Here is a 25,158-nt window from a genome sequence, read left to right as displayed (position 1 = left end):
AGCCGAGCAGCAAAACAACCCTGCAACCCGCGCTCCGAGGGGGACGCAGCGAGGTGTGCACCAGCAGCGGGGGGCCCAGCACCCAGGCAGCACCCATGCGCCCACCCGTGCCCCACACAGCCCAGAGTCGCAGCGTGAACGCCGAATGGACGCTTTTTGCCCTTAGGCCACCGCTGCACTCCACCTGCCTCGGCCACCCCCGGCGGGGGTGAACGGCCACATGAGAGGAGATGAAGGATGGCTGAGGGATGCAGAATGAAGATGGCAGGCAGGCTGAAGGACGCAGGCACACAGACGTTTGCGAGGCAAACTCCTGTGGCACAAATCCCCCCCCCGTCAGCCCACCTCCCAGCAGCGTGCCAGCACGGTCCTCATGCCCCAACCCCCGGATGCTGCCCGGCTCGGGGCCGTGCACGACTCACGCGTTGGCACAAGGCACGGGAGGAGCTGGCTCGTAGGCACGTCGGGAACAGCCGGGGAACAGCGAGGGGGCAAAGCCAACACGGAAAGCCCAGGGTAGAAATGGCAATCTCTGGTCTTAGATTCTCACTTAGGAGCAGTGTGGTTGTGGATTGTACAGTAAAAGCCACACATGGGGCTTATCAGAGTTATTCCAGCCCAAACCCAAAATTGTAGGTTATAATGGCACATTTCTGCCTTACAAAATTTCCTTTCTTGTCAACAGAGACAACTGACCTAAACCACAGCATGCAAACTGATGGGACACCTTACTCTGAGAAGCTCGCTTAAAATTCTTGTTCCCCAAACTTTATTATTACTATTATTTACAGGTAATTATACACCCCAGGCAGGAACGTCACAAGGCTGGCTATCAGACAGATGGATTCAACCTGCAGATCACAGGCAGGCTGTGCCAACAACCCGAGCCCTGGCAGCGAGGGGCAGTGCCGTGCCTCCCAGGGCAGGAGCAGAGGGCACCGCCAGGAGCAGCCGATGGGAATGTTGCCTTCCCGAGGGGAACATGGTTTGTTAAAGAAGAGCTCTTTTCCCCCACTGCTCTGTAGCGACAGGGAGGATTTTGACCAGTGGGAAGCAAAGGCTGCCCTGGCCTTCTCAGGTTTGCATGTTTTGTCTGCCAATAAATGAAATTATGGTCCCGAATTTCAGGAGCTCCTGTCCAGCGCCCGATACAACTCCCAATCCCATGGTGAGATGTTCAGCTTTTTCAACCAGAGCTATAAGCAAGCAATGTGGTTTGGGGGTTTGCTATTTCAGCGAGTGTTTGGCCAGGTTGACTGTCCCCAGTGAAGATGCCGGGTGCTGGGTGAAGCCACCACCTTACACCAACCCTTTCTGCCTAAATGCTGGAATTATTTTTGTTAAATCCTCTCTTTTTGTCCATGCCCTTAACACTTGTGGCTTTCAAACCTTTTTTTTTTTTTAAAAAAAACACCTCCACAAGGTGAACACTCCCTGCATCTCACCCCAAGCGCCTCCAGCAGCGATCCCAGGCAACAGGCAATCCGGAGCAGGGTCTGTTTGGGAAGCGGAGCGAGCACGGTGCCCTCCCCCCACACACCCTCCCCCTGCTGCTGCCGAGTGCTGATGAGTAACCCAGACAGACCCACGACATCTTCAAGTTGTGATACAGCAACTTAAAAGGAAGGAGACCGAGGGCAAACGCTGTGCCGGCCGCAGGCACCAGCTCCGAGGGACAAACTCATCCCCCAGGACCCGGCCCCAGCACGCTCATCTGCGGCACAGCATCTGCCGCCGCACAGAACCATCCTGCACCTCCAGCGGGACCCAGCTGTGGCGTGAAATGCTGTTTCTGGGCTAGAGCAGGCCAGGTCTTGGAGAAGCGAACCATTAAAACCCGAGGAAAATGATGGAGAGCGTTAGAAGGGTCTTGTTTCACACCAGTGGGAGAGCAGAGAGGGTCATTTTTCATCACTTGTGTTCAAACACCAAAGCTCATGGGTGGCATTAGGAACATTTCAGGAGAAGAACCACACATCAAAAACTCATTCTGGTTTTTTTTAATACATGTAATAATTAAAAACATAGCTCTACATGCTGGATTTAATGAAATCCCCCCCTTCTGGCAGGCCTGCACAAGCCAAAACCAAGCTTAAAACGAGTGGACAGTGACCCTTCACAAGAAGGGACGTTGAAACCGTTTTGTTGTACTTGCGGGGCGAGTGGAGGGGAAGGGACACAGGACCCGAGACTGTGTTTTGCTGGGAAGCATGACGACATCCAGGGAAGGAAGGGAACACTCTCAGCCTTCTGGCCTAAATTATCTGCTAACACAAATAATCAAATTCCAGGGACCACACGGCTCTGGCGCCACTAAAACAAGGGGGAGGCTTGGCCCCAGCGCTGCACGAGCAGGTGGCAGCCTGTGCCTGACCCGCTCAGGATATTCAAGCGCGATATACAAAATACTGGTGCTCTCTAAGGAAGCCAGTACTGCTCACAGTATCGTGGGAAGTTTTTAATGGCTCGCTCAAGGCAAGGCCTCTAAAATGTTTATATTAATACTTACATGTTGGATAGCCCCTCATTTGGTCTCAGCTGGAAACCAGTCCAAACAGCTGAGAAACATCTGGCCGCTAACCTTGGACAACATCTAATCTGGTAGCCCAGGGATTTAAGAGGTCTCTTCGGAGGGACAGAAGTTTGGCAGATACCTTACTGAGATCTCTGCTCTGCTACGCTTGTTTCTCAAGCCCCACTCACCGCTCTGGGATGACACATACAGCCGGTGTACATCCCGATCCCGTTTACACAGCATCCGAGTCTCGATGATCGCAAACAGCTGTAATTAGGCATTACTCCTAATTCCCAGGAATACTCCTGAAGGTCTGTGACTGCACGCGCTCCCCCTGCCTTGAGGGGAGAGAAAGCAGCTGTTTGCCAGCCCACAGAAACACCCGTTCCATTAGCCTGCCCTGGCCTGAGTGTGCACAGGATCAGTGCCGCCAGCCCTCCAACCTCCCCTCTGCTCTATCTTTCCTCTGCCTGCACTTACTCCGAGCAAATAAGCACCTACCTGCCCCAGAAAGCCTCCACCGGACAGCAAACAAAAATCCTGTCCTCCGCAGATCTGGAGACTGCTATCAGGCCAATTATGAACACGCGGTTTTAGAGCAGCTCTATAAAAAGAGCAAGTAGAAGGGAAAACAGACTCATCATTTCTGATGAAGACAGCTCAAAAGTTTGCTTCCCTTTTCTTTCCAAAACTCCTGCTTGTTTTTTGTTTGGTTGTTCCTTTTTCCAAAAGTAACTTCAGCTTTGGCTATCCTGAAACATTATTTGGTGAGCGGAGAGCTAATGAAATAAGACAACATAAAAGAGCAGATATTGAGCAACAGAGACGGGGGGGACTTACAGACAGAGCATTTGTCACTTTTGTCCCCTCCTATTACCCCTCAAGGTACCACAGGGCTTTCTAGACATGTCAGGGCAAAGCCACCAACAACCTGGCTCAAGAGGCAGAAAATCAGGACAGGACCCACATTGCTGAAAACCCTTTGTAGGCTTTATTTAAAAGGAGATAAGGATGGAAAAGGCAACAAGATGCTTGACATATAAAATTATGAGAATCTAGCTCATCTTATCTTCCACATCATCTTCTGCTCTTTGCTTTTTTGTTACAGCAAATGTGGGAGACAATTGGGAAAATGTAAAGGCACAAGCACGAAGGACGCAGCACCAAGAAGGGAGGATGAGGAAGAAGACACTCAATAAAAGCTAAAAAAGCCTCTTTCATAGCAGAGGCTGAACGTGCTGGCTCTGGTCCGTCAAAGCACTTAAGTATTCACCTAACAAATTTGACTTCACTGGGGCTCTTCACAGGCGTCAAAGTTAAGCACATTCTCCAGCAATCTGCTAAAGTAAGACCAGAGAAAACGAGAAGCTACTAAGGGACCAGAATCTTTGCCCACAGCCAGGTTAGCCTGCTGTTGGAAAGCACCCTAAGCCAAAGATTAATGCAACATGGCAATTTCTACTGCCTTCAGAAAACTCTAAGCCATCAGAGAAAGCTTCTTAGATACAAAATAATATGTAAAGCAATTTAGATATTAAGAATATCGCCATCAAATTCTCTTCGCCTTCTTTCAGCTCGAGGTAGCTAGAGCCTGAAGCAGAAACATATTTACAGGTACGTGCAGAACTGGAACTCCCTTGTTTCAATGTAAGCTGGTGCCAGCTTGGAAAATACACAGAATTCAGTGTGCCGTTTCTTGATGTAGGAAACACTGTCCTGTAGGTAAAGCACCGACCTCAAATGCCTAACGGCCGGTTCCCACAAGCAGCAAGGTAAGCCGCAAATAGCTCCTACAATTCTGGCAAGATGCTGCAAAGGCTGGTATTTGGCAAAAGAGTAACAGCATGTCCCACTGCATATCTCTGTTGGGTTTGCTTCCCTTGTTAAAACTGACGTAAGTTAACACTGTTCCTCTGCGTTTTATCTGCCTGGGCCGTGCCACAGCGAGCTCTGGTGTCCCGGCTCTGAAGCAGCACTAAGATAAAGCCCTCGGAGCAGCCCGGCCCTTGGTCAGGCTGTCCACCCACGAGAGCCACGGGCATGGCCACGCTCACTGCCTGCTCCTCCTGCCCTGCCTCCTTGTACGACTCCACGGCAAACCACAGGCAGAACCGGCGTCCCACAGAGCAGCCAGTGATGCTTTTGGCTTAAAAAAATTATCACTCTAATGACAGTGGAAGAAACTTAAAATTTTGAATCCAAAGCACCGCAAGCAGTTGTAACGGTACAGAAAAGGTGCATTTAAGCATACGCTCCCTACACACACACACAGAGCTTAATTACAATGAAGCAAACAACAATTAGTCTTTATTAACAGTTAAAATCTCACTGCAGTGCTGGTTTTCCCCCCTGCAAGTTAATGCCTGTACAGTGAGAAAGTCACGACGATCAGGCTTTTAAAATTGAAATTGATTCCGGATAAATACGAAAAGCGGTTCCCCCAAGAGGGCCGCGCGTTTACATCGAGCAGCGCTCGCACCCGAGCCAGCCCCGAGCCGTGCGAAGCTCGCTAGCGCCCCCTGCCGTCCCGGGCTGCCGGCGGGGCCGGCGCCACAGCCACGGGAAGCCCCGCGGGCGAGGGTCGTTACTGGAAGCGCCCAGCGCAAGGACGGCTCCCAGACCCTCTGCATGGTGATCTCCTGCTCAAACCAGTCTGCTCCTGGAGTGCTGCTTCAGCCCCTCCAGCAGCACCTGCTCCAAGCAGCAGCGTTGGCCAATCCACCTATTTATTTATTATCCCTCCATACGTGGCCAATCCACCTATTTATTTATTATCCCTCCATACATGGCCAATCCACTTATTTATTTATTATCCTTCCATCTCTTTCTCTTAAGAGACGCTGGTTCAGGACATAAACCGAGGATCAGCAGAGATCAACTAAACACTTGGCCTTTCCATGCCAGAGTTCGGATAAACACAGGTAAGACGCAGCTTCCCCACCTCATTTCTAAAGCATGAGCAAGCAATCAGGCTGCAGGATGACCGGCCTCTTCCACTACGTAGTTGGTAGGTCGCATACGCTGACAAAGCTACAACACGTACATTCAATGACAGTTGACTCTTAGGGGCATTATTTTTCCGTACCACTCCTACTCGGCTGAGGGTGGAACAGCAGTGCGCTTGGAGCACTGACAAGTTCAAAGGGTGCAACCCCTAGGTGAGAAAAATTGACAGTGAACCCCCTTTTTTGTTTTTTTAAGCACCACCCAACCTCATATGGCAAATGTTGTTAACACACGGCTCTTGCCAGCACAGCTCCCGGCGGAGCACGGCCCAGGTCAGGGTGGAACGCTCTAACCCGTACAACTTGCACAGCAAACCAGACAGTTTCCAAGGTTTTAAGATCGTTACTTGAAGTTTGAAGGTTGAGGGAGAAACCAAACATGCACCAACCATATCTTCCCAAACAGGGCAAGGGCACTCTTACAACAGCTCTGCAAAACAGAGATAATCGAGCAGCACGCTATAATTATCAAGCATTGTTCTGATCCCCATTTAACATCTTTTAAGATATCAAGCTTTTTAAATAAATACACAAACACACACGATGCCGACAAAGCATTAGTCCCGTTGTCTTCACAGATACCCTCTGAGCTACTGAAGGACTGCGTAGTATTCCAGGCTAGAAGCCAGCAGCAAGTTTCACAAAGTGTCACAAAAGGTCATTCCCTTTTTTATTCCTAACCCAGGAAGAACCTCATTTCACCACAACACTAAAGTGAATGCACAACGAGTACCTTCTGGCAATCCTTTGAAGCAGAGATGCTTTACGCTTGGAAAAGGCCAGAATTCCACATCCCTGGTTTTATCCAGATTTGGAGAGAAGGTCACCTTTTTACATGTCACTATTTGAGCGAAAACAGGTAAAATTTCAGGTTGTGAAGTTTTCCTTGAACCTGACAAACAGCGTAACATGCAGCTGTATGGGGATTTGATTTTTCTCAGGACTGCAGCACGTAAAGGTCACAGCAACGACAGAGTACCTTCAGACAGCAAGTGTATCTAGAAATTCCTTTCAGCAGTTTCTTAGCATCATGTAACGTTACCAACTACCAGGTCTAGGGAGTCTGAAGTTTAAACTAAAACTAAAGATTCTCCTTGGCACAGCAGCAGCAGCTGGATAAAGACAATTGCCTTTCACCACCAGTTTACATAATGTGATCTGTAGGAAGATACTTCCAACAAATCAAGAATTCCATAAGGGATCAAAATTCTAAACATAAATACAATTAAAGCCTTCTAATATTAATGCACACTTTTTATTATATTAAAATCAGGCAATGGTCTGATACAATAAAAAGGCTGCTTATGGAATACTGTTATGTTAAACTTTAATTACAGAGGATGTTAAATCCTTACAACTAATATTTTCCTCAAAAGAGTTAATGGAAACATCAATTGTTCATTGACTTGAGAGCTGCTGCTTTAAAATGTGTTTATTTTTACTCTTTTCTTTTTTTTTTCCTTTTTTTTTCTTTTTTTTTTTTTTTTTTTTACACAAACACTGAATTTTTCATAAAACTTAGGACACACTAGGTTGGTTGTATGTAAGCTTGCATCCACATTTCAGCAGTTAGTGGTCTGAAACAGTAAACCAGAAAAGGCAGTGATTTGCCAGGATGCAAAGCCAATAAAGGTCCTTAGATCTGCTGTACGCACCGCTTCCCCAAAATCTTCACTGAAGAGATTTCTCTTCTAAGACTTACAGAAACCTAATAAAATCTACTACATTGATTCGATTTGTCTGTAGTCATCACATCTTTAGAAGGGCCAAACAGAAGTGCAACATTTTTTTAATTAACATTCTTGGGTCAATCCAAAGCACCAAAATACAACTATTTGAGCTGGAGCGTGTGTTCAGAATCTCTGTGTGCAGAGTTTCCCCGTTAAAAGTTTGGCAGCAGAAGATTTCAGCAATCCTGGTAAATTACTGCTCTTTTCACCATGTCAAAAGCCTATCTAATAACATCAGCCGTGGCCAGCTTGGTGGTGTGGCAGCAGTGCTGGAGGGACAGGGAAAATCCAAGTTTGCGAGCAGAACAGATACTCTTGTTTCCCAGGCTGGTGAAGACTAAATTTGTTGCAAAACCAAAACGGTAAGCAGGAGGGAACAGGTCAAGTTATTGCCCCAACGCTCACCCTTGCCAGGGGTGAGAAGAGTCACAAAGAGGGGCAAAAAGAAAGCAGCACCCCCTGCTAAAAAGAGGGGAAGAGGGAAGAGATTAAAAGAACCCTGAATCCCTCACCCAAAGCCCACATCACTAGTGAGGGGGACCAGGAAGAGAAATACAATCTATGCCTTGGCCAAAGGGAAGAAGGAAAGCTTGCCCCAAATTAACAGGGCATTTAAAAAAAATAATTAAAAACCCCAAAAACAACCACAGTCACATTCAGCCTTTACTAGAGATAGCACAAAGGGAGGGATGACTGAGGTTAGCACACATCCCCATTAGTAGTCCATAAAGCCCAGTGTAGTACTGGAAGCAAAAAACCTTTGTGTCTACTCTAATAAATAGCCCTGAGCTTCGACTCTATTGCAAAAGACAGAAAAAGAAAAAAAAAAAAACAACCCAGGCCAGACACACAGCAAGGTGATTGTGGGATGTATGCTTTCACAGTTAAGTTAGATGTGCCACACTGGTCTTGACAGTAATAAATTTAAATAGACTTTTCCTGATACCAGAAGTTCAGCTATGTGGACAGTGGTTACACGACAGGATTATTTGTTATAGCACAACTTATATTTCAAATGAAAAAAAAAAAAAAATTAGTATCATTTACAGTATCTCAAGAAAAACTTCCTTTGAATGGGAACTTCCTTTCCAGTATTTTGAGGTCTACAAGATGCATCTAGAAAATTTACTACTGTGGAAAATGAAGACAGCTTAAATTGAATAAGGGGGGCATTTTTTTTTTTTTAATTAATTGCTGTAACATTGTCCTTCAGGTGGCTGAGGAAGTTTCATATTTTCTTTAGACATCATTAGACGCCGAAGCTCTTGCAGAACAACTTTGATACTATAAGAATTCTGCCATTTTGCTAGGACTGATATGGCTCTGGGGTCCACCTAAAATAGACAAAAAGACCACTCCTGTCAGAATCGATACGTTTGATACACTTAACTCCCTCCCACACCCTCCAACTAAAGATCCTACAAAAAATCTTGGAGTGGGAGAAACCAAAGAAAGCAAAAGCAAGCAAATGGTTTCCTAAAAGCGTAATAAATCCCCGCATGATGCAACTATTTGAGTGGCAAAAGGGCAGGAAAAAAAAAAAATCAGTTCTACATTTTAATTTCAGAACACACTTGGCTGTGTACTTCCCTTCTACCCCCCCTCCCTTCTCCTCAGAGCAAATGGCACCAGCAAGCAATAATTAAGCAAGTTGCAAGTATAAACAAAACATTAATTCAAAGTTGCACATGAAAACCACATTAAAATGACCCAAACCCAAAAACTTACCACTCCATTAGAACTATTTACTCCATTCATATTAATTTTTGTTACAAATCTTACAAATGGAGGTGCTTCTGGATACTTAGGCCCACATTCTATTTTAAGGCTGTATATTCTGTTTTCATAAATTGTCTGAGGGGAAAAGAAAGGGGGAAACAATTACATCAGGCGGTTCAATAAGCATTAGGTTAAAACAGTGGTTAATTTAGGGACACGTAAACAACCAAACATAAAGGCAGCCACTTACACTGTGCTGGCTACCTCTGTTTTAAGTTCATTTTACAACATTCAGAGTATCAAATGTTACCTCTTCAGGGTAATGAATTCTACTGGTCTTTTAAGCGTCGAATTTTCATGTAAGAAAGGAAACTGGCATTGCTTTCCATTCACCAACTGAAATGATGTTTTTTTTAAATCAATGTAGAGCTCAGATACCTACTTTTCAACCACTCTTTACACAGTACCTTTGTTTTATCAGTTTACTAATCAGACACTCTACCTTGAAACTGAAGCCACAGCTGTAGCTTAGGTAACTATCTAAAGTCAGCCTGTCCTAGAAATGCACTTGAAAAATAGTCTTTGGTCATAAACCACGTGGCCATTCTGGGAAAGGGGAATGTTCCAAGATTCACCACGTTGCAAAGTACATCCTGATGGCAAGCAGCAGTATCACTCTGTTTCCACAGCAGTAACACTTAAGACTTCACCGATAACAGAAATCCTGGATCATGAGTTTTTAACTAACCCATCAATGGGTATAGAAGAGAGAAATGGAACAAGGCTACAATGATTCTTCAATATTTAAAATTAAAAGAAACAAACCAGTTAATGTTATTCTGCATTCTGAGAATAACTATTTTTGATGTGATGATCTGGTGTAGCCTGGCACACAGCTCCAGCTAAGTTGGGCAATGCAGGCAGCTGGCAGAAATGCACAACAGGAACAGGATCACCATGGGGAAGTTTAGGCAGACAAGCTCTCCAGATTTAGAGCTTCTGACACAATTTCCTGCACCTTCAACAATGCAGTGAACATTAAACTCACGAGACAGCGACCATGAGCAAAAATCCAGGTGAATGTGTGAGCGCAGAAGCCAACAAGCAGCCAGCAGCTCCTGCTCACCTGTAGCAGCAAAGCACAATGTCCTCACCAGGACCTTAAGAACAGTTGCCCAAAGTCCAAAAACTTCTCAGTATAAAACTCCGTGCAATCCCTTTTGAGGGCCTGTTATGACCCTTAACATTTTAATATTACCCTTAATACTAAGGAGCATTTTGATGCAAACCACTACCAAAAATATAAGAATAGACTTCCTGATTCAGCTGCTTCCCATCTATGCAAACAAAGCGGCTTTAAGCCAGCCTGCAGCCACCCATGGTGGGACCAGCAGCTGGCCAGCGCTGGCCGGTGACAAACTAAACGCTGTCACAAAGTTTTGTGGAAGACAAGTCATCCATCAGCTCTGCTCAGCCTGCCCAGGCCTCCTGACCGAGTCCCTGAGCGAGGCTCGCGCACAGGGCAATTCACAGCCCAGAGGTTCGTGCAGGTTTTCAGGGTCTTTGCAAATAACTGCACCACAGTAAGACCAGTGAATGGAAAGCCTTGACTGTGCACATGTCTATAGCCAATATAAAATATGTGCAGATAAAGCTGAAGTTTTGACAGTGCCACTGTTTTTAAATAGCTTGTATAAACAAGATGAATCACTGGCTGCGAAACCATCCGCACAAAGTCTGGGAAGGAGAAGCGTGCTTCCATGTATGGTAGCAGGGACACTCGGAGCAGCAGCACGTATCTAACTGCATCATGGTTCATTTTTCCCTCCTGAATGCCCAACATAAGATTATTCCACCTGCTACAAGCATGACTGCTTTCCACCCAGAACGAAATAGGATTTCAAAATTTTTTCCAGTGCCAGGATTTCCACATTCTACTAAGAAAAAAAATTCATGATAATATCACTGAGTATGAACAGTGCTAAAAGCAGGACAGCCACTTAGCAAACAAGAATGACAAAGTTCCCAGAATCTCTCTCAACACAGCCTGTTGCTTTCAGGCAATAAGCTTAAAAGAAGTCAAGACATTTTTGGAAAAAAATCTGTATTCATAACTGTGTCAGAAAGACAAAAGAGGCACAGTTGAATCATCTTCCGTGATAGTCTTCTAGCCCTGGTTAGCGGTATGACATGAACAACAAATTTCTATCACTGCTGACAAGTCAGCACATGCCTGTTTGCACATTTCAGTTTCTATTTAATTTTCTAAATTAGATTTCAAGGTTGCTTAAATTTTCCATGAAGTGTATGCACACAGTGAGCTTTCTTCACAGTCTTAATGCAGTGTCATTAACACCCTCCTAATGTTATAAAATCAAATGCTGTTCTAGAAAATGATTTTGGCATATCATAAACAAACAAAATGATCATAAACGGGAAGATGTTAACAACGGCAGACAAAAGGTATCTGGATCTCATCTTCTGGATGAGATAGAAAATACTGCATGTGTAATGTCAAAATATAAATTCTTGCAAAACCTCATTGTATGTCAGAAAAGGCAACTGACAGAATGGGAACACACAGGGCAGTAGCATGATTAAAGGTCTGTAAAGGCTTCCATATAACAGATTGAGAACACTGGAACTATTGAGAAGTGATACTGGGCCAGGTACCGAAGACAACACCTGCTACTGCAGGCAGGAGAATCAGCTACTTGCACTTCATGGTAAGGATGTTAAGGAAACAGAACAGATACACACAGTGAAACTGGAGACAGTTTTGATTTTAGGATACATACATACACACAACGCACAATTAGATCATCAAGTTCACTACCGGAGTGGAGATTCACAGTTTAGTAGGGTTTGGGGGGAGGAGAGGCAGAACACAACAATACTGCCACAAAGATCAGTAGCAATATAAGAAGCTACTCTGGGAAAGAACGTTCAGAGAAATTGAATTCATTAAAATTTGAGTTTCCCGAGTTAGCTGAAACTCTACAAGAGCAAGTCAGTACTGCTGCAATAAAAAACAACCCATAAACTCAACAAGAAGCAGCAGAAAGACCAGCAGTACTGAACAAAACATCTGTGTTTTACCTACATTAGCTCCATATGTAATCTCACTAGCAGAAGGATTTTAAACCTGGCTGTATTCAAGAGTACTAGAATCCTGAAATCTCAAAAGTTATGCCTTAATGAATCTGTAAATATAAAGCAGACATGTAACAGAACTAACAAGAGAAAGGCACTAAAAATATTCCGAATTATAAGCAAAAAGATACAGATATGTGAAACCCATTATTACATGGAACTTGAACCTTCAACATAAATCACTTGCTGAAGTGTTTTTTCACTCATTGTGTTCTGTTTGTTTTCTGCTCCAGTGGTTAGATTGAGAGAAGAAAAGGGTGAATAAGAAAAAATTAACAGTACTATTTTAATATTTAAGTAGATACTTACTCTTGGAGGCCCAATAATCATTCCTGTCCATCTTGTAAGTGTCATATCTTCATCATCTTCAAGGCCCCAGCTAACTGTTCCATCACCTACTCCTTTCTGCCCTTCTTCAAGTTCTTCCAACAGACGAAAATTACGAGGAACTTTTACTCCTGAAAACAATCAGACAAATATTTCGAGTTGAGAAATCCAATAAATGAATAAAGCTAATTTCACTGACACTTTTGGTCTTTCTGCAGAAAACATTTTGCATAAAAACATACAAATATCACTGTTTTTCAAATGACGATATTTCAACACTACGAAAAAGATATATCCATATTTAGTTTGGATTTTAGAAGCAAAATCAAGGTATCCACAATGAAACATGCTAGAAGGCTGACGGGTCAGATATTAGGGCAGGCAGTAAAGTGACAGGACATCTGTCCACTCAGAGATACACACAGTATTACAGAGCTCTAATTAGCACTCGTCTATATGATTTATATATAAAAATTTTGAAGATTCTATAAAATGACACCATGAGAGGCTTGACACCACTCAACTCACTCAGAGCTTTTAAAAATACCGTTCAAAGTAAATAAAACTCTTCCATAACATTAGTAAGTTAATCCGAAGTTAATTTAAGTGGGCTTTGGCAGCAGCAATGGCATCTTTTGTACTTATGACCTCCACCACCAAGGAATTTCAGCCCTTCCTAATTGCTGGCACATTGATCATCAAAAAGCACAGCAAAACAAGAAAATTTTCTTATCCCCATTACTTTAATGGAAAACAACAGCACAGAGAACTTAGGTGACATATCCAAGGTCACCCATTAAACCCATTAAGTCCATGGCAAAGGAAGATCTTGAACCCAGGCCACAGGGGACTTAATCACCCATTCTTCTTCGAGGTACCTGTACCTCGGTCATCACAAAATGTTACGTGCACTCGAGGCTACCACTTCTCCTTCGTATCGGGTTTGCATGGCAAGGTTTTGGTAGCAGGGGGGCTACAGGGGTGGCGTCTGTGAGAAGCTGCTAGAAGCTTCCCCCATGTCTGACAAAGCCCGTACCAGCTGGCTCCAAGGTGGTCGGACCTGTTGCTGGCCAAGGCTGAGCCCACCACCGATGGTGCTAGCAGCTCTGGGATAACATGTTTAACAAAGGAGAAAAACCCTGCAGAAGACCAGCAGCAGCCAGAAGAAAGGAGTGAGAATACGTGAGAGAAAACAGCTCTGTGAACACCAGGTCAGCAGAGGGGGAGGAGGTGCTCCAGGCACTGGAGCAGCGATTCCCCGGCAGCCCCTGGTGAAGCCCAGGTGGGGCAGGCCATGCCCCCAGCCCGTGGAGCCCACGGGGGAGCAGATCCCCCCCGCAGCCCGGGGAGGGCCCCACACCAGAGCAGGGGGTGCCCGAAGGAGCCGTGACCCGTGGGCAGCCCCCACTGGAGCCGGCTCCTGGCAGGGTTGTGGCCCCGCAGGGACCCAGGTGGGAGCAGTCTGTCCCTGAAGGACTGCACCCCATGGAAGGGACCCAACGCCAGAGCAGTTCAGGAAGAACTGCAGCCTGTGGGGAGGACTCAAGTTGGAGAAGCTTGTGGAGGACCGTCTCCCGTGGGAGGGACACCACACTGGAGCAGGGGCAGGAGTCCTCCCACTGAGGAGGAGGAAGATGTGTAATTAACTGACCGCAGCCCCATTCCCTGTCCCCCTGTACCACTCAGGGGGAGGAGGTAGAGAAATCGGGAACGAAATTAAGCCTGGAAAGAAAGGAGAGGCAGGAGGAAGGTGTTCTAAGATCTAGGGTTTCTTTTCTCATCACCCTACTCCAACCTGATTGATAATAAATTAATTCTCCCCAAGCTGAGTCTGTTTTGCCCGTGATGGTAATTGCTGAGTGATCTCTCCTTGTCCTTATCTCAACCCACCCGCCTTTTGTTGTACTTTCTCTCCCCTGTGCAGCTGCGGAGGGGAGTGAGAGCAGCTCTGGTGGGCACCTGGCATCCGGCCAGGGTCAACGCACCACATCCTTCCAGGTACCCGTGTGACGCACAGCTCTCTCCAACAGCAACAAAATTATTGCCAGGATATAGTTAATAGTTATTTTTGCCTGACATACAGAAAGGTTGGATTTGGGGTTTGGAGTTACCTCCCCATCCCATAGTATGAAGTTAACTATTCAACAGCACGTAAAACCAGAAAACTATAATGAATCCCCTTCTTCACTATCACTTATTTAGTACAGCAGGAAGAGAACGGTAAATCAACCTTTCAGTGTATAAAGTGAACCCAGAAAACTTCTCGGTCAGAAGCCAGCGCTTCCAGCATGGCTGGGACACCAAACTCTGAGGACATAAGAAAGGGATCAAGGGCTTTAAAAATCCCCTCTGTAGCTGCTTGCCAATGTGGGAAATAGAGGATCTAAGGCATTGTGAAATGTAGCAGTGCTTGAAATGGAATAACTCCAGTAGCTTTAAAATCCCTTTAAAATATATTAATGACCTAAAGAAACCAAGTGTCAGTGATTATTTTGCTGTGGAATCAGAGTTGCCCAAATTTCATTCACTAAAAAGGAAGCACAGCAGAACCCAAAAAACCAAATTACTAAAGGAATTAGTTTGTTGGCCATTTTGACACACATCACCATGATCAAGAATATTCTGGGGAAACATGATTTAATAACACAGCTGTAGCAATAGTACAAAAGAGAAACCTGGAATCAGAAAAGCAGTGTCAGAAGACGACATACCTGCACTGGCTATACCAAACCACACATACGGGGGCTGCTGAGCACGACTCAAATACAACTCCAGGCCATATCTACACCTTCAACTCCCAGCGAGACCGTGCTGTTACTATGGCTGCTGAGTAATACAAATCTTTGGCTGTGAAAAGAAATGAGTCAGTGCCATAAGATTAACTGAGCCCCTGTTACCACCAAGGATTTGGGGCTCTTGGGGACCACTGCCACTTCCCCTGCACCAAAAATTCCCAGCGTTTCCCCTCTCTGAACACCTTAGAAGCATGAAGTATATATATCTTGTGTACTGCAGGCATATGAAGGTTCAGGTATGCAGTTCACACCTGAATCACAACAGATCAGCCACCCCATTTTTAATTATATTCCCAATGCTCTCCAAGCAGTAGTTACGGGAGGCAGAGAAGAGAGCAGTCTAGTTCCAGCGCAGGGGACAAGAGAAACAGATGGAGTATGAGTTGAAGGACAAGGTGCTGCCTTTACTTACACACACACACACACACACACACACCCTATTTCACATTTTTTTGCTGCAGTGGATGCATGGGAAAGCTGGTGATGGGGAATGACTCACGGCTACGTAATGCCTGAAACTGCTGCCTGGACTTCAGCCCAGGGAAGAAATGGCCAGGGAAGAAGGACGAACAAAAGGTCTTTCTGGAGGGTGAACTCCACCCCATGGTCTGACACAGCAGCTCTTTTGACAACGCAGGTGATGCTGCGAAGGAAACCGTCTGTGGCTATTATTAGAAAACCCAACCTGAGCCTCTCCCAGCTCAAAGAAGCTGAAGCCAGCAGAAGACCTGCCTCAAATGTGTCCTGTTGCCAAAAAATATTCTCTCTTCTGAACCACATCAAGCATCATCTCAGTCTCTGTACTTCAGTGCTTGACAATACCACTTCATATGTATCAGTGGTGCAAAGATAATTTACTGATATTTACTTAGACCAAAACAAATATCCTAGGAGGAATCAGCTTTATGCTAAACATATACATGCCATGCGCCAAAGAAGGAAACTAAAAATATAGCTGTATACCCCTGTTTCCCCTTACTCTGAGCATCACATATTCTGTTCACCGAGTGAGGCAGGAATCCTCTGTGAAGAAAATTAAGTGATCGAGTAATTAAAAATTACATCATCACATACACATTTGAGAAGGCCACAACCAAGGCTGAAAGGCAGCCTTAATTCTGACATTCGCTAACCAGAGCTAGGCTTGGCTTTACAGCCTTACAGGAAGAGAAGGCAACTTCATTTCCAGGCTCTCCCCAGATACAGCTGCCCTGATTCAGCATGAATCAGAGCCATAAGAGAGTCACACAGGATTTGAGTGTTCTCTGACAAGTCTGAGGTCTACAGAGAGCTAGCTAGTCACATCATGCACTGGCTCCTATCACACGGAAAAAGTTAACACAAATGATTATTATTTCCACAACAACTGCTCACCTGTGAGCACTACTCTAGTAGTACTGTGTGAAGTAGATTTTTTATGCACTTCACAGAAAATAAAATGATCATGGGAGATTTTTTGTCACTGTACAACAAACTACCTTGTCCCACAACTTCGTTGCCTTCTAAAATGTTTTATCCTTATGCTAAAGGTCAGAGGTGTAACACGGAAGACCAGCATCTCAGCCCCTACAGAAGGCAAGTTCAGAGTCACATCTAAGATGGTAATTCAGCTCCCTCCCTGACACGCTCTCAGGAGATTCTACAGGAAGAAAAGCATACACACGCATATATAGATAAATAAAAGACTATGGCCATATGATCACAAATGCTTTAAATAATTTCTAAATAACTTGCCCTTAAGCAAGGAAGAATAAAAGACCAGATTTACCCTTCTGATCAGCCTGGAAAGACGCACAAAGCCATTAAGCCAATCCTGAAGCCACTAAACCAACCTTGTCTCCTCTTCATTCGTAAAGGCCTGGAGCACTCACGGTCAGCTACCACATCCTGCTGGGACCTGAACCTCAGAAACCACACAAACATATCCCCATGTTTGCTGTCCACCAAGATTCCTAGAAAGTGATCTGATCTGTTCTAGGCATACACTGTATTTGCCAAACAACCTCCATGGATAAACCATGGCAGATTCAGAGTTAGGAAATGTCCTGCGCCAGCTGACACAACCATGAGTCAACTCTGTATGGTCCTCCCATCCCCCCAATAAATACCTTGCACAATCTTGTCAGTGTAGCAATGGAGACTTTCAAGGCAGTAACCAAACCAACCTGTTTTTCTAAAAGTCCTTCATTTAACACAAGAAAACCTAAATAAAGCAAGAAGCAATTAAAAAGTAATCACGTTGTTGAAAGTACTTTCAGTTATGCACTTCAATCTCGCCTTCACTACTGTTCAAGAAGACTCTCAACCAGCAGCTTCATTTGATACAAAAATACAGTAATATCCAGATAATTGCTGCACTTGCAGCTGGCCTGACTGCAAGGAAATGGAACTGAAAAAACACTTCAGAGCAAAAGGAGGTGTTTGCTATTAATGACAACACCAAATCTATGAAAACTAAATTGTAACTGTACTGACAAGGTAAGATCTCCAATGACAGAGGTTTGTAAAGTCTTTCTCAAAGTTCATCTTTTAGTAAACGTGCATTTGTGAAGCCTCAGCCCTGCCCACTAGTTCACCAGTTACAAAAGGTTCATGAAATATTTTGATGTCCAACTAGAGAACAAAACTGAACTACAGACTGAGTTTTCCAGAAAGTCAGGATGTGTACTTTATAGAGTTTAAAGTTGCAGGAAGAAGCTGCTAGGTTTGGGGTGACATCCTCTTCAGCCTTCAAACAGAATTAGGACCTTCCGTTCTCCTTGTCAAAAACTTCACATCACACCAGTGCTGCCAGGCAGACTGGCACCGACGAGCCTTCGCTACGGCACCTCACAACCCAGCTGTTTCCTGAGCAATGAGTTGAAAGACTGAGAGACAGCAAGCTGAAATGAGGACAAAAGGAGTTGGACGATGTCTGGTCAGAATCACATTCAGGAAGGTTCTGCACTAGGAAAGAACAGAAGTATTCCTGGAAGACAGTTAAATGCCTACTTGGCCTTTAAAAGACCTTAAAACACTCTCAGATTCACTTTCTACCACAGCACTACTAAAGATACACACGTACATAACTGAATGTCTCTTATGATAGTTTTAAGAGTAATTTTACCAGTCAGAGATTTTTCTCATTTGAAATTTACGTTCACGTGAAGAACGCCGCAAGTTTTTATCAAGTTAAAACCAACACTTCCTGACCGACCATACTTTTTAATCTTTCAATTTTCCCCTATCATGTAATGAAAACAATTCCAAATTCAGAAACCTGCTGAAAACAGCACAGTGAAACCAGGGAAAGAAGGTGGACAGCATGCCTTTGAGAGTAGATCCTCTTCTTGAATCTCCTTCATCAGCATCAGCAGAACAAAATACATGCCTCTCACAAAAACATCAAGAATACACTTCTCTTTGCTTTCTAAAGTGAAATCAAATTACAAGCATTGCTCTTCAGGATTAAAGCACACATATACCACACAGGACACCTCAGCAAAGCACACAGGAAATGCACTGCACTCATTAGGGGGTCTAAAAAGAGGAACCATCTTTTTGCTGAAGATTTCTTGACATCTTCACCAGTAACAGCCAACTTAGCAAACCAGCCCTTCAACCAACTTTAACTCTGCATCCTGTACTGGTTCTGATTTACAGTGACTCAAGTGAACCGAAATCCAGTAGCTTTAAACACCTCTGTTGCCTAATATGTTAAAGCCCCTTCTGTTGCTTGGGTTTTTTCGTGTATTTAACTCAGCCGTAATTACATCTTTTCCAATGTATTTATCATCTCTTTGCAGAGATTGCAACTATTGAAAATTTGATAGCTTACGCTTGCAGCACTGGAATTCTAAAAAGCTGTAAAAAATAAGTAAATCATTCCTTGTCACAATGGTACACGGAGTTTCTGAAGTGATGGAATATTTAGAACTGAATAAAAGGTTTTCAGCAACTGTCAAAAAACCTTCCAGGAACTTCAAATTTCTTGCATCGTCTTTATAGTCATGACTTCCACTCTGATAATGCAAACAGGTACCGAGACATTTTGCAGATGCAAAATAACTTCCTGAGCACTTGAACCAACCTGAAGTGTTTTCTGTTCTGTGAAGCTAGAACGCTGGTTCTGTCTTTCAATACTACAAGCGTGTTACTTGGGAAGAGGTAACTTTAAAACATTTGTCTGAGACACACTGGCAGTATCATTGAGGTCTGAAGCCAAATAAAACTTTCCAATAGCAGAAGAGTTAAAATCAGATGCATTCTGTGACTTGTATCTCATCTGAAAAGCTAAACATTACCAGCTGAGCTAGAAGTTACTCTAGAAAACAAGTCATCCTGAAATAGCATCCTGGACAAAGCCCTGACACTAAATCACACCAGGGAAGCCCCCACCATTTCCTCTTTGAAATGGCTGTTAGTGACTGAGAGCTGATGCTTTCCTACAGCTGCCTCTTCTACCCACAAAATATCATTAGGCTCTCTTAAATTCACACCACCCACCAAAAGGTAAATGCACAGGTAGGTTCACTGATTTTTAAGACAAGCTTTGAAGAGCAAGATGCCACGCTGACAGACTAAGGCAGTTACCTGTTTGGTACCAGGACTCCAGTTTTAGCACCGGAGCTGACAAGCACAGGTGGGGAGCAGCAGAGGCAGGACGCACAATACCCTAATGAATCATTTTAAGTTCTCAGCTAGAATGGCATTTTTCAAATATATTATGTAATTTGTATTATTATACATGAAAAGATTCAACTGAGTATCTTCTTGTAAGTTTTGTACTATTTACCCTTTTAATCTACTGCATCCTTCCATTACAATACACAAAGAAGCTCTGCAAACAACTCCTTTAGCACCGGCTATTTAATCTGTTCTTATAGTCCATCTTATTTAAGAAGGCATAATTTATCTTCCTATTTTGTCTTCAATTACTTTTTCCCTACCCTTGAGTATTTTACTCACACACTTAGAAAGTACTTGGTGGCTGGCAATATTTATTTTGAGATAACTACTGTATGCAGTGCACTCTGAAGGAGATATCACGGTCCATTTGCAGAGGCAGGGTACACCTTCTGTATCCTTCAAATCAGTTTCTTCTTCATTGTAACATCTCACTTGCTCTTCACAAGCATATCTTTGAGTTTACGGTGATATTATGGGCCCGCCAACAATTACAAACGTATTCTTTTAATATACTGTACTAAAACTGATCTGTGCTCTTCTCTCTGTTAGGATTAAGTCACATATATCAGCACTATCATGACCGTATACCTAACGAATTGTCCTTCTGCAGTTCTTCACATTCCTCTGACTTCAAATAACTTAAATCTGGGCAAATCATTTCACTACTCAGTTCTTCCAAGCTGTTGGTAAACCCAGTGCCTACCACAGCCCTGCAACAGACTCCCTAAACAGACCCATGAGAGAAAAGGGGGTTGAATGAGATCATTAAACTCTTCCGAGGATGAAAGTTAAGAGAAACAGGATTCCATAGGCCAACATGGTCGGATTTTGACCCATTATAATACTGGAGGCTGCAGGAGAGCAACATGGAGCAAGCTCCTGTAGTCTTATAACTGCAACACAGACTCCATGCAGTCCAACTTCCCTGCAGGATTACAGAGTACGTGAGCCTCTGAGGCACCCTTGATTTCTTGGCTAGAACGGGTACCCGACCCAGCTGAGCGCTCCTGCATGACATTTCAGTCTGAAGGACAGACAGACATACGCTCGGTTTGGGTGTTTGTGGTTTCCTGTGAAAAGCCTTATTAGAATGATTAAAGTCAACTTTTCTTTTTTATTCATACATTAACTGTGTGTGCGCAAAACCCACGTCGTCAGCAACGCAGAATTGTGTTCTATACGAGCGATACTGGTGGCCCCTTCATAACATTTCTTCCAGGTGAGGGTTGTTTTCTCCTGTTAATTATTTCTACCTGGTTCTCTGATTCAAATATAAGGCTTACCTGTCCAATGCCCAGGACCAGTCCTATGACTTAGTCTAAGTTACAGGGACATTTGCTACCACTCCTTCCTCTGGGTCAGTAGCTGCTTTTAAGGAAAGACTGAGAATTTTTCGTCGTCAACCTTTGTTTAAGATCCTTTGCTGAACCACTGTTAACTCAAGGTAACATATGCATTTGAGTGGTTTATAAACAAAGATGAATACATTAAAATTCCACAGAGCAAGCAACAGCAAAATCTGTTTTACATATGAGCAAAGATACTAAGCTACTTGCCCAAAGCCCCACAGCAGATCAATCAGTAGTGGAGCACAGGTGTCCATCCCTTCCAGGCTCTGTTTGTATGTGCCAGGCAATGCCTTCAGTGCAGTGTCAAGAAGGAACCATACAAACTGCATTGCAGTGCCACCACCACTACTGTACCCGGACACTGTTGTTCTCTTTATCAGAAGAGCAAAATCTCCATCCTTTACTAATGCAACAAGAAAACGCAGACCACTGCTGGCAGGACAGCCCATGATTTACAGATGGAGAAAGCTTTAAAGTTCCCATCAATGTAAGCTGCTGGTCTGTATCTGAAGGTTCTCCAAGACTGAATTTAGGGTTTACTGCAAAAGGTCAGTGTTCCTGTAACACATGTTTATACATCACTATTTTTGCCCCCCGCCAGCAGCAAAGTACACAGGATCTCACGAGTAGCTGAAGTGCAGTGCTTGTCAAACGCCCACACTGTAGACGCAGAAACTGATGTCCCTACTCACGTCTACCTGGCTGTGTATTGCTTGACACTTCCAGCGCTGAAGAAATGAGACTGCTTTCAGAAATCCATGAAATAACAGGAAGCAATCCAAAAGACACAATGTGGCTAGCAGATGATGGTTTAACAGCTTATCACAAAGACCGTCTGCTGCAAAAGGAAAGCTGGGGAGTAGAACTAGCTTTGGACTTTTATCACTGCAGTCCAAGTCCCCTTCCACACATACCCCTCTGTGACCACCCAGACAATTAAATCATGAAGTTGCACTGGTTTAAAAGGAAAAATATTTGCCTTGTTCTTCCAGCCAAATACAAAATGATAAGTCAGCAGCTTGAAAGAATCATTGAGAAAGTATGGTAGCCAGAACAGCGTGACATAAGAGGGGAAAGAAGGGTCCACTACATTTTTTGTATATTTTAATCAAGTGTTCCAATACCTCACAGTCACATATGTTCAGAGATCTCTAAAACTTAATTCTCAGGACAGCATCCACTGCATTTTAAGTGTTTTTATAAACTTGATTCCTATGAATTATCTGCATTGTGGCAGTTATTCTTAGAAGTTGGAAGCGGTCATTGATTGAGACCTATCTGTAAAAAAAGAATTCCATAACATTGTTATATCTTTGAGAGCAATCTTCTGGTGATCTCACATTTAAACTTGCAAGGAAGCAATGTGAAAACGAGTATTAGAGTGGCACATTTGAAACCCTGTACGGATTTATGAAAACAGGAAAATGAAACTGGCTAAACAGAAGTGAAACTCATTTATTTGATCTGTCAAAGTTCATTAAAGGATGTCCACAGGAAAAAAAGAACAACCAACATTTAAAATCTAGTTTCTGTATTTTTGTTTAACGTGTAATGATAAACGCAATGATGGGATTTGTTCAACTACCCAAGTCAGGTGAAGAGCCATTTTAAAGGGGAGACCGCCCCAACTTCTTGAAGGATAGGTGTCCCGACAAGGAAGTTACATCCTCCCGATCTAACAGGAAGACATTATTAGTGAAAAAGACTTTTCAGCAGCTACTTTCACCCACGCCACGCACCCCGGTCGATGCCCGGTAACTGCTAAGGCCAGAGAACGCGGGCCAGGCCGAACCCGCAGCAGCGGAGCGCGCTCACACCGGCTGCACGGCGGCCCCGGGAGGGCGGCCCGGCCGCTGTCAGCGGCAGCCCCACGGCCGTGCCTGACGAGCGAGCGGGGGCTGCGGGCCCGACCGGCCCCGGGCAGGGGGTCCCGGCCCCAACAGCCCAGCCCAGCGCGCCGCTGCCCGGAGCCAGCCCGCAGCGAGCCGGGGTGGGGGTCCCGCGGGGCCCGGGCCGGCTCCGCGCCCCCCTCCGGGCCGGACTCGCCCCGCCAGGGCCGCTCCCACCACCGAGGCCTCGGCAGCCCCCGGCGAGGCGCCGGCCCCGAGCCGCAGCAAAGGAGCGGGGCCCGGCTCCACGGACCCCCGGCCGGGCAGCGGGGCCCCCCTCCGGGCCGCGCCCCTCGGGCCGGTCCCACCGCCGCCCCCTCTGCCGCGGCCGCCGCCGCCCTCGCCCCTCCGCCGGGCGCCTCCCGGCCTAGCGCCCGCCGCCGCCCCTCCGGCCCCGACACACCCAGCCAGGCCTCCCGGCCACCCGTCGCCCGCCACGCCGCTGCCCGCGGGGGCCGCGGCTGCCCCGCAGCAAGGAGCGGCCCTGCCCGGCTCCCCCCGGCCCGCGGCCCCGCCGCCCCGGCGCCCGCTCACCCGCACCCGTGGTGGCCGCCATCTTGCACCGCTGCCGCTGGAGCCCCACCCCCTCGCACCACGTCAACGCAACGCGGGAAGTGCGGCTCTGAGGGCGCGGCGCGGGCGGGCGCACTAAGGGAAGGCCGCGGCGGGTGGGGCGGCTGCGCGGAAGCTCCGTGGTGCACGCAGGGCGCCTCCAGAGCGCCGTCGCGCGGGCGGGCGGGCTCCCCGCGGGGGTCGGGGTGGGGGGACGCTGAAGGAAAGAGGCCGAGCCCCCCGGCCGGGGCAGCCGCGGCTCCGCGGGGCTCCCTCTGCCTCGCCGCAGCAGGCAACCCCGGGGAAAGCAAGCCCGGCGAGCTCCCCGGGGAGCTCTGAAACACCGGCGCACTCTCAGGCATTTAACAGCCCATAAAACTCAAATGCAATTAATATGAATAATTGGCGAGCTATGTTCATTACGGCCAGAACACGAGCAGCATTAGCTCTCCAACTGCTTTACAAATATCCGTACTTGCTCTGTAATAATCTGCCGCTGTTTACACATTTGCTGCCCCACCGAACCGGCTGCCCCTTACTGGTCACCCTCCGACACCCACAGGCCACCAGTGACCCCCACCGCAGCAGCACCAGCTTGGCACTGGTGCGTGGCACACGCAGGCGGGGGTGAGTAGCTCCATCCCGCCGGGATCGCGGCCCAGGATCAGGGCACAGAGGCCATGGCGCACATCCAGCATGGCTCCTTGGGTCTCAGGAGGTCACTGCCGGCCGGGACACGGCAGTGGAAAACAGTTTCTGACCTAAACTTGCTGGTAAGAGTCTAAAAGAGCCATAGCCAGGAGACATAAGGAAGACCCACAATGCTGCATTTCAATCAACAGCGCATCTTCCTTTATCCCTCTCCATTTCATACAGTAATAATAATAATAAAAAAAAATAGTCCTGGTTTTGGCTGGGGTAGTTAATTTTCTTCTTGGTAGCTGGTGCAGTGCTGTGTTTTGGCTTTAGCACAAGAATAACCTGCACTGATGTGTCCGTTGCTGAGGAGCGCTCAGTGTAAACCAAGGGCTTTGCAGTTTCCCAGGCTCTGGCAGGAGCAGAGCATGCGGAGCTGGGAGTGGACACAGCCAGGACAGCAGACCCCAACCCACTACAGGGATGGTCCATACCACACACAGCTCCGTATAGGAACTGGGGGAGCCTGCTGGGGGCCACTGGAACTGGCTGGGCATCACATAGTGCTTCACTTGGCGGGTTTCCCCCCCCTTGGGTTTAATTCCTCTCTCTCCCCTTTTCATTTCAATTGTTATTATTTTTACTTCATTTCAATTATTAAATTGTTCTTATCTCCCTCCATGAGTTCCACCTTTCTCCAATTCTCCTCCCATCCCACCAGGGGAGAGCGAGCGAGCGGCTGCAGGGTGCTCAGCTTCTGGCTGTGGTTAAACCCCGACAGGAGGCAAATGCGTTCTGCTTCATCTTGCAACACACATCC

General features: G+C 45.9%; 1 protein-coding gene across 3 annotated transcripts; it reads right to left on the bottom strand.

Moving 5' to 3' along the window:
* Positions 1 to 6,753: 6,753 nt before the first annotated feature.
* On the bottom strand, positions 6,754 to 23,813 carry UBE2V1 (ubiquitin conjugating enzyme E2 V1). Of its 3 annotated transcripts, none has more exons than XM_055813270.1 (4): positions 23,685 to 23,813; positions 12,432 to 12,580; positions 8,979 to 9,104; positions 6,754 to 8,584 (listed from the first exon to the last, which is right to left on the bottom strand). In XM_055813270.1, exons 1-4 carry the CDS (start codon positions 23,704 to 23,706, stop codon positions 8,438 to 8,440), a joined length of 444 nt encoding a protein of 147 aa, XP_055669245.1. In that variant the 5' UTR covers positions 23,707 to 23,813; the 3' UTR covers positions 6,754 to 8,437. The 3 variants fall into 3 exon arrangements, with proteins under 3 accessions (XP_055669245.1, XP_055669246.1, XP_027640338.1); XM_055813271.1 differs by having other exon boundaries at positions 23,691 to 23,799; XM_027784537.2 differs by lacking the exon at positions 23,685 to 23,813 and adding an exon at positions 17,077 to 17,182.
* Between the last annotated feature and the right edge of the window lie 1,345 nt (positions 23,814 to 25,158).

This window comes from Falco peregrinus, chromosome 9 (assembly GCF_023634155.1).
Source record: "Falco peregrinus isolate bFalPer1 chromosome 9, bFalPer1.pri, whole genome shotgun sequence".
In the NCBI taxonomy this organism is placed as follows: domain Eukaryota; kingdom Metazoa; phylum Chordata; class Aves; order Falconiformes; family Falconidae; genus Falco; species Falco peregrinus.
This window is presented reverse-complemented; position numbering and strand designations above follow the sequence as displayed.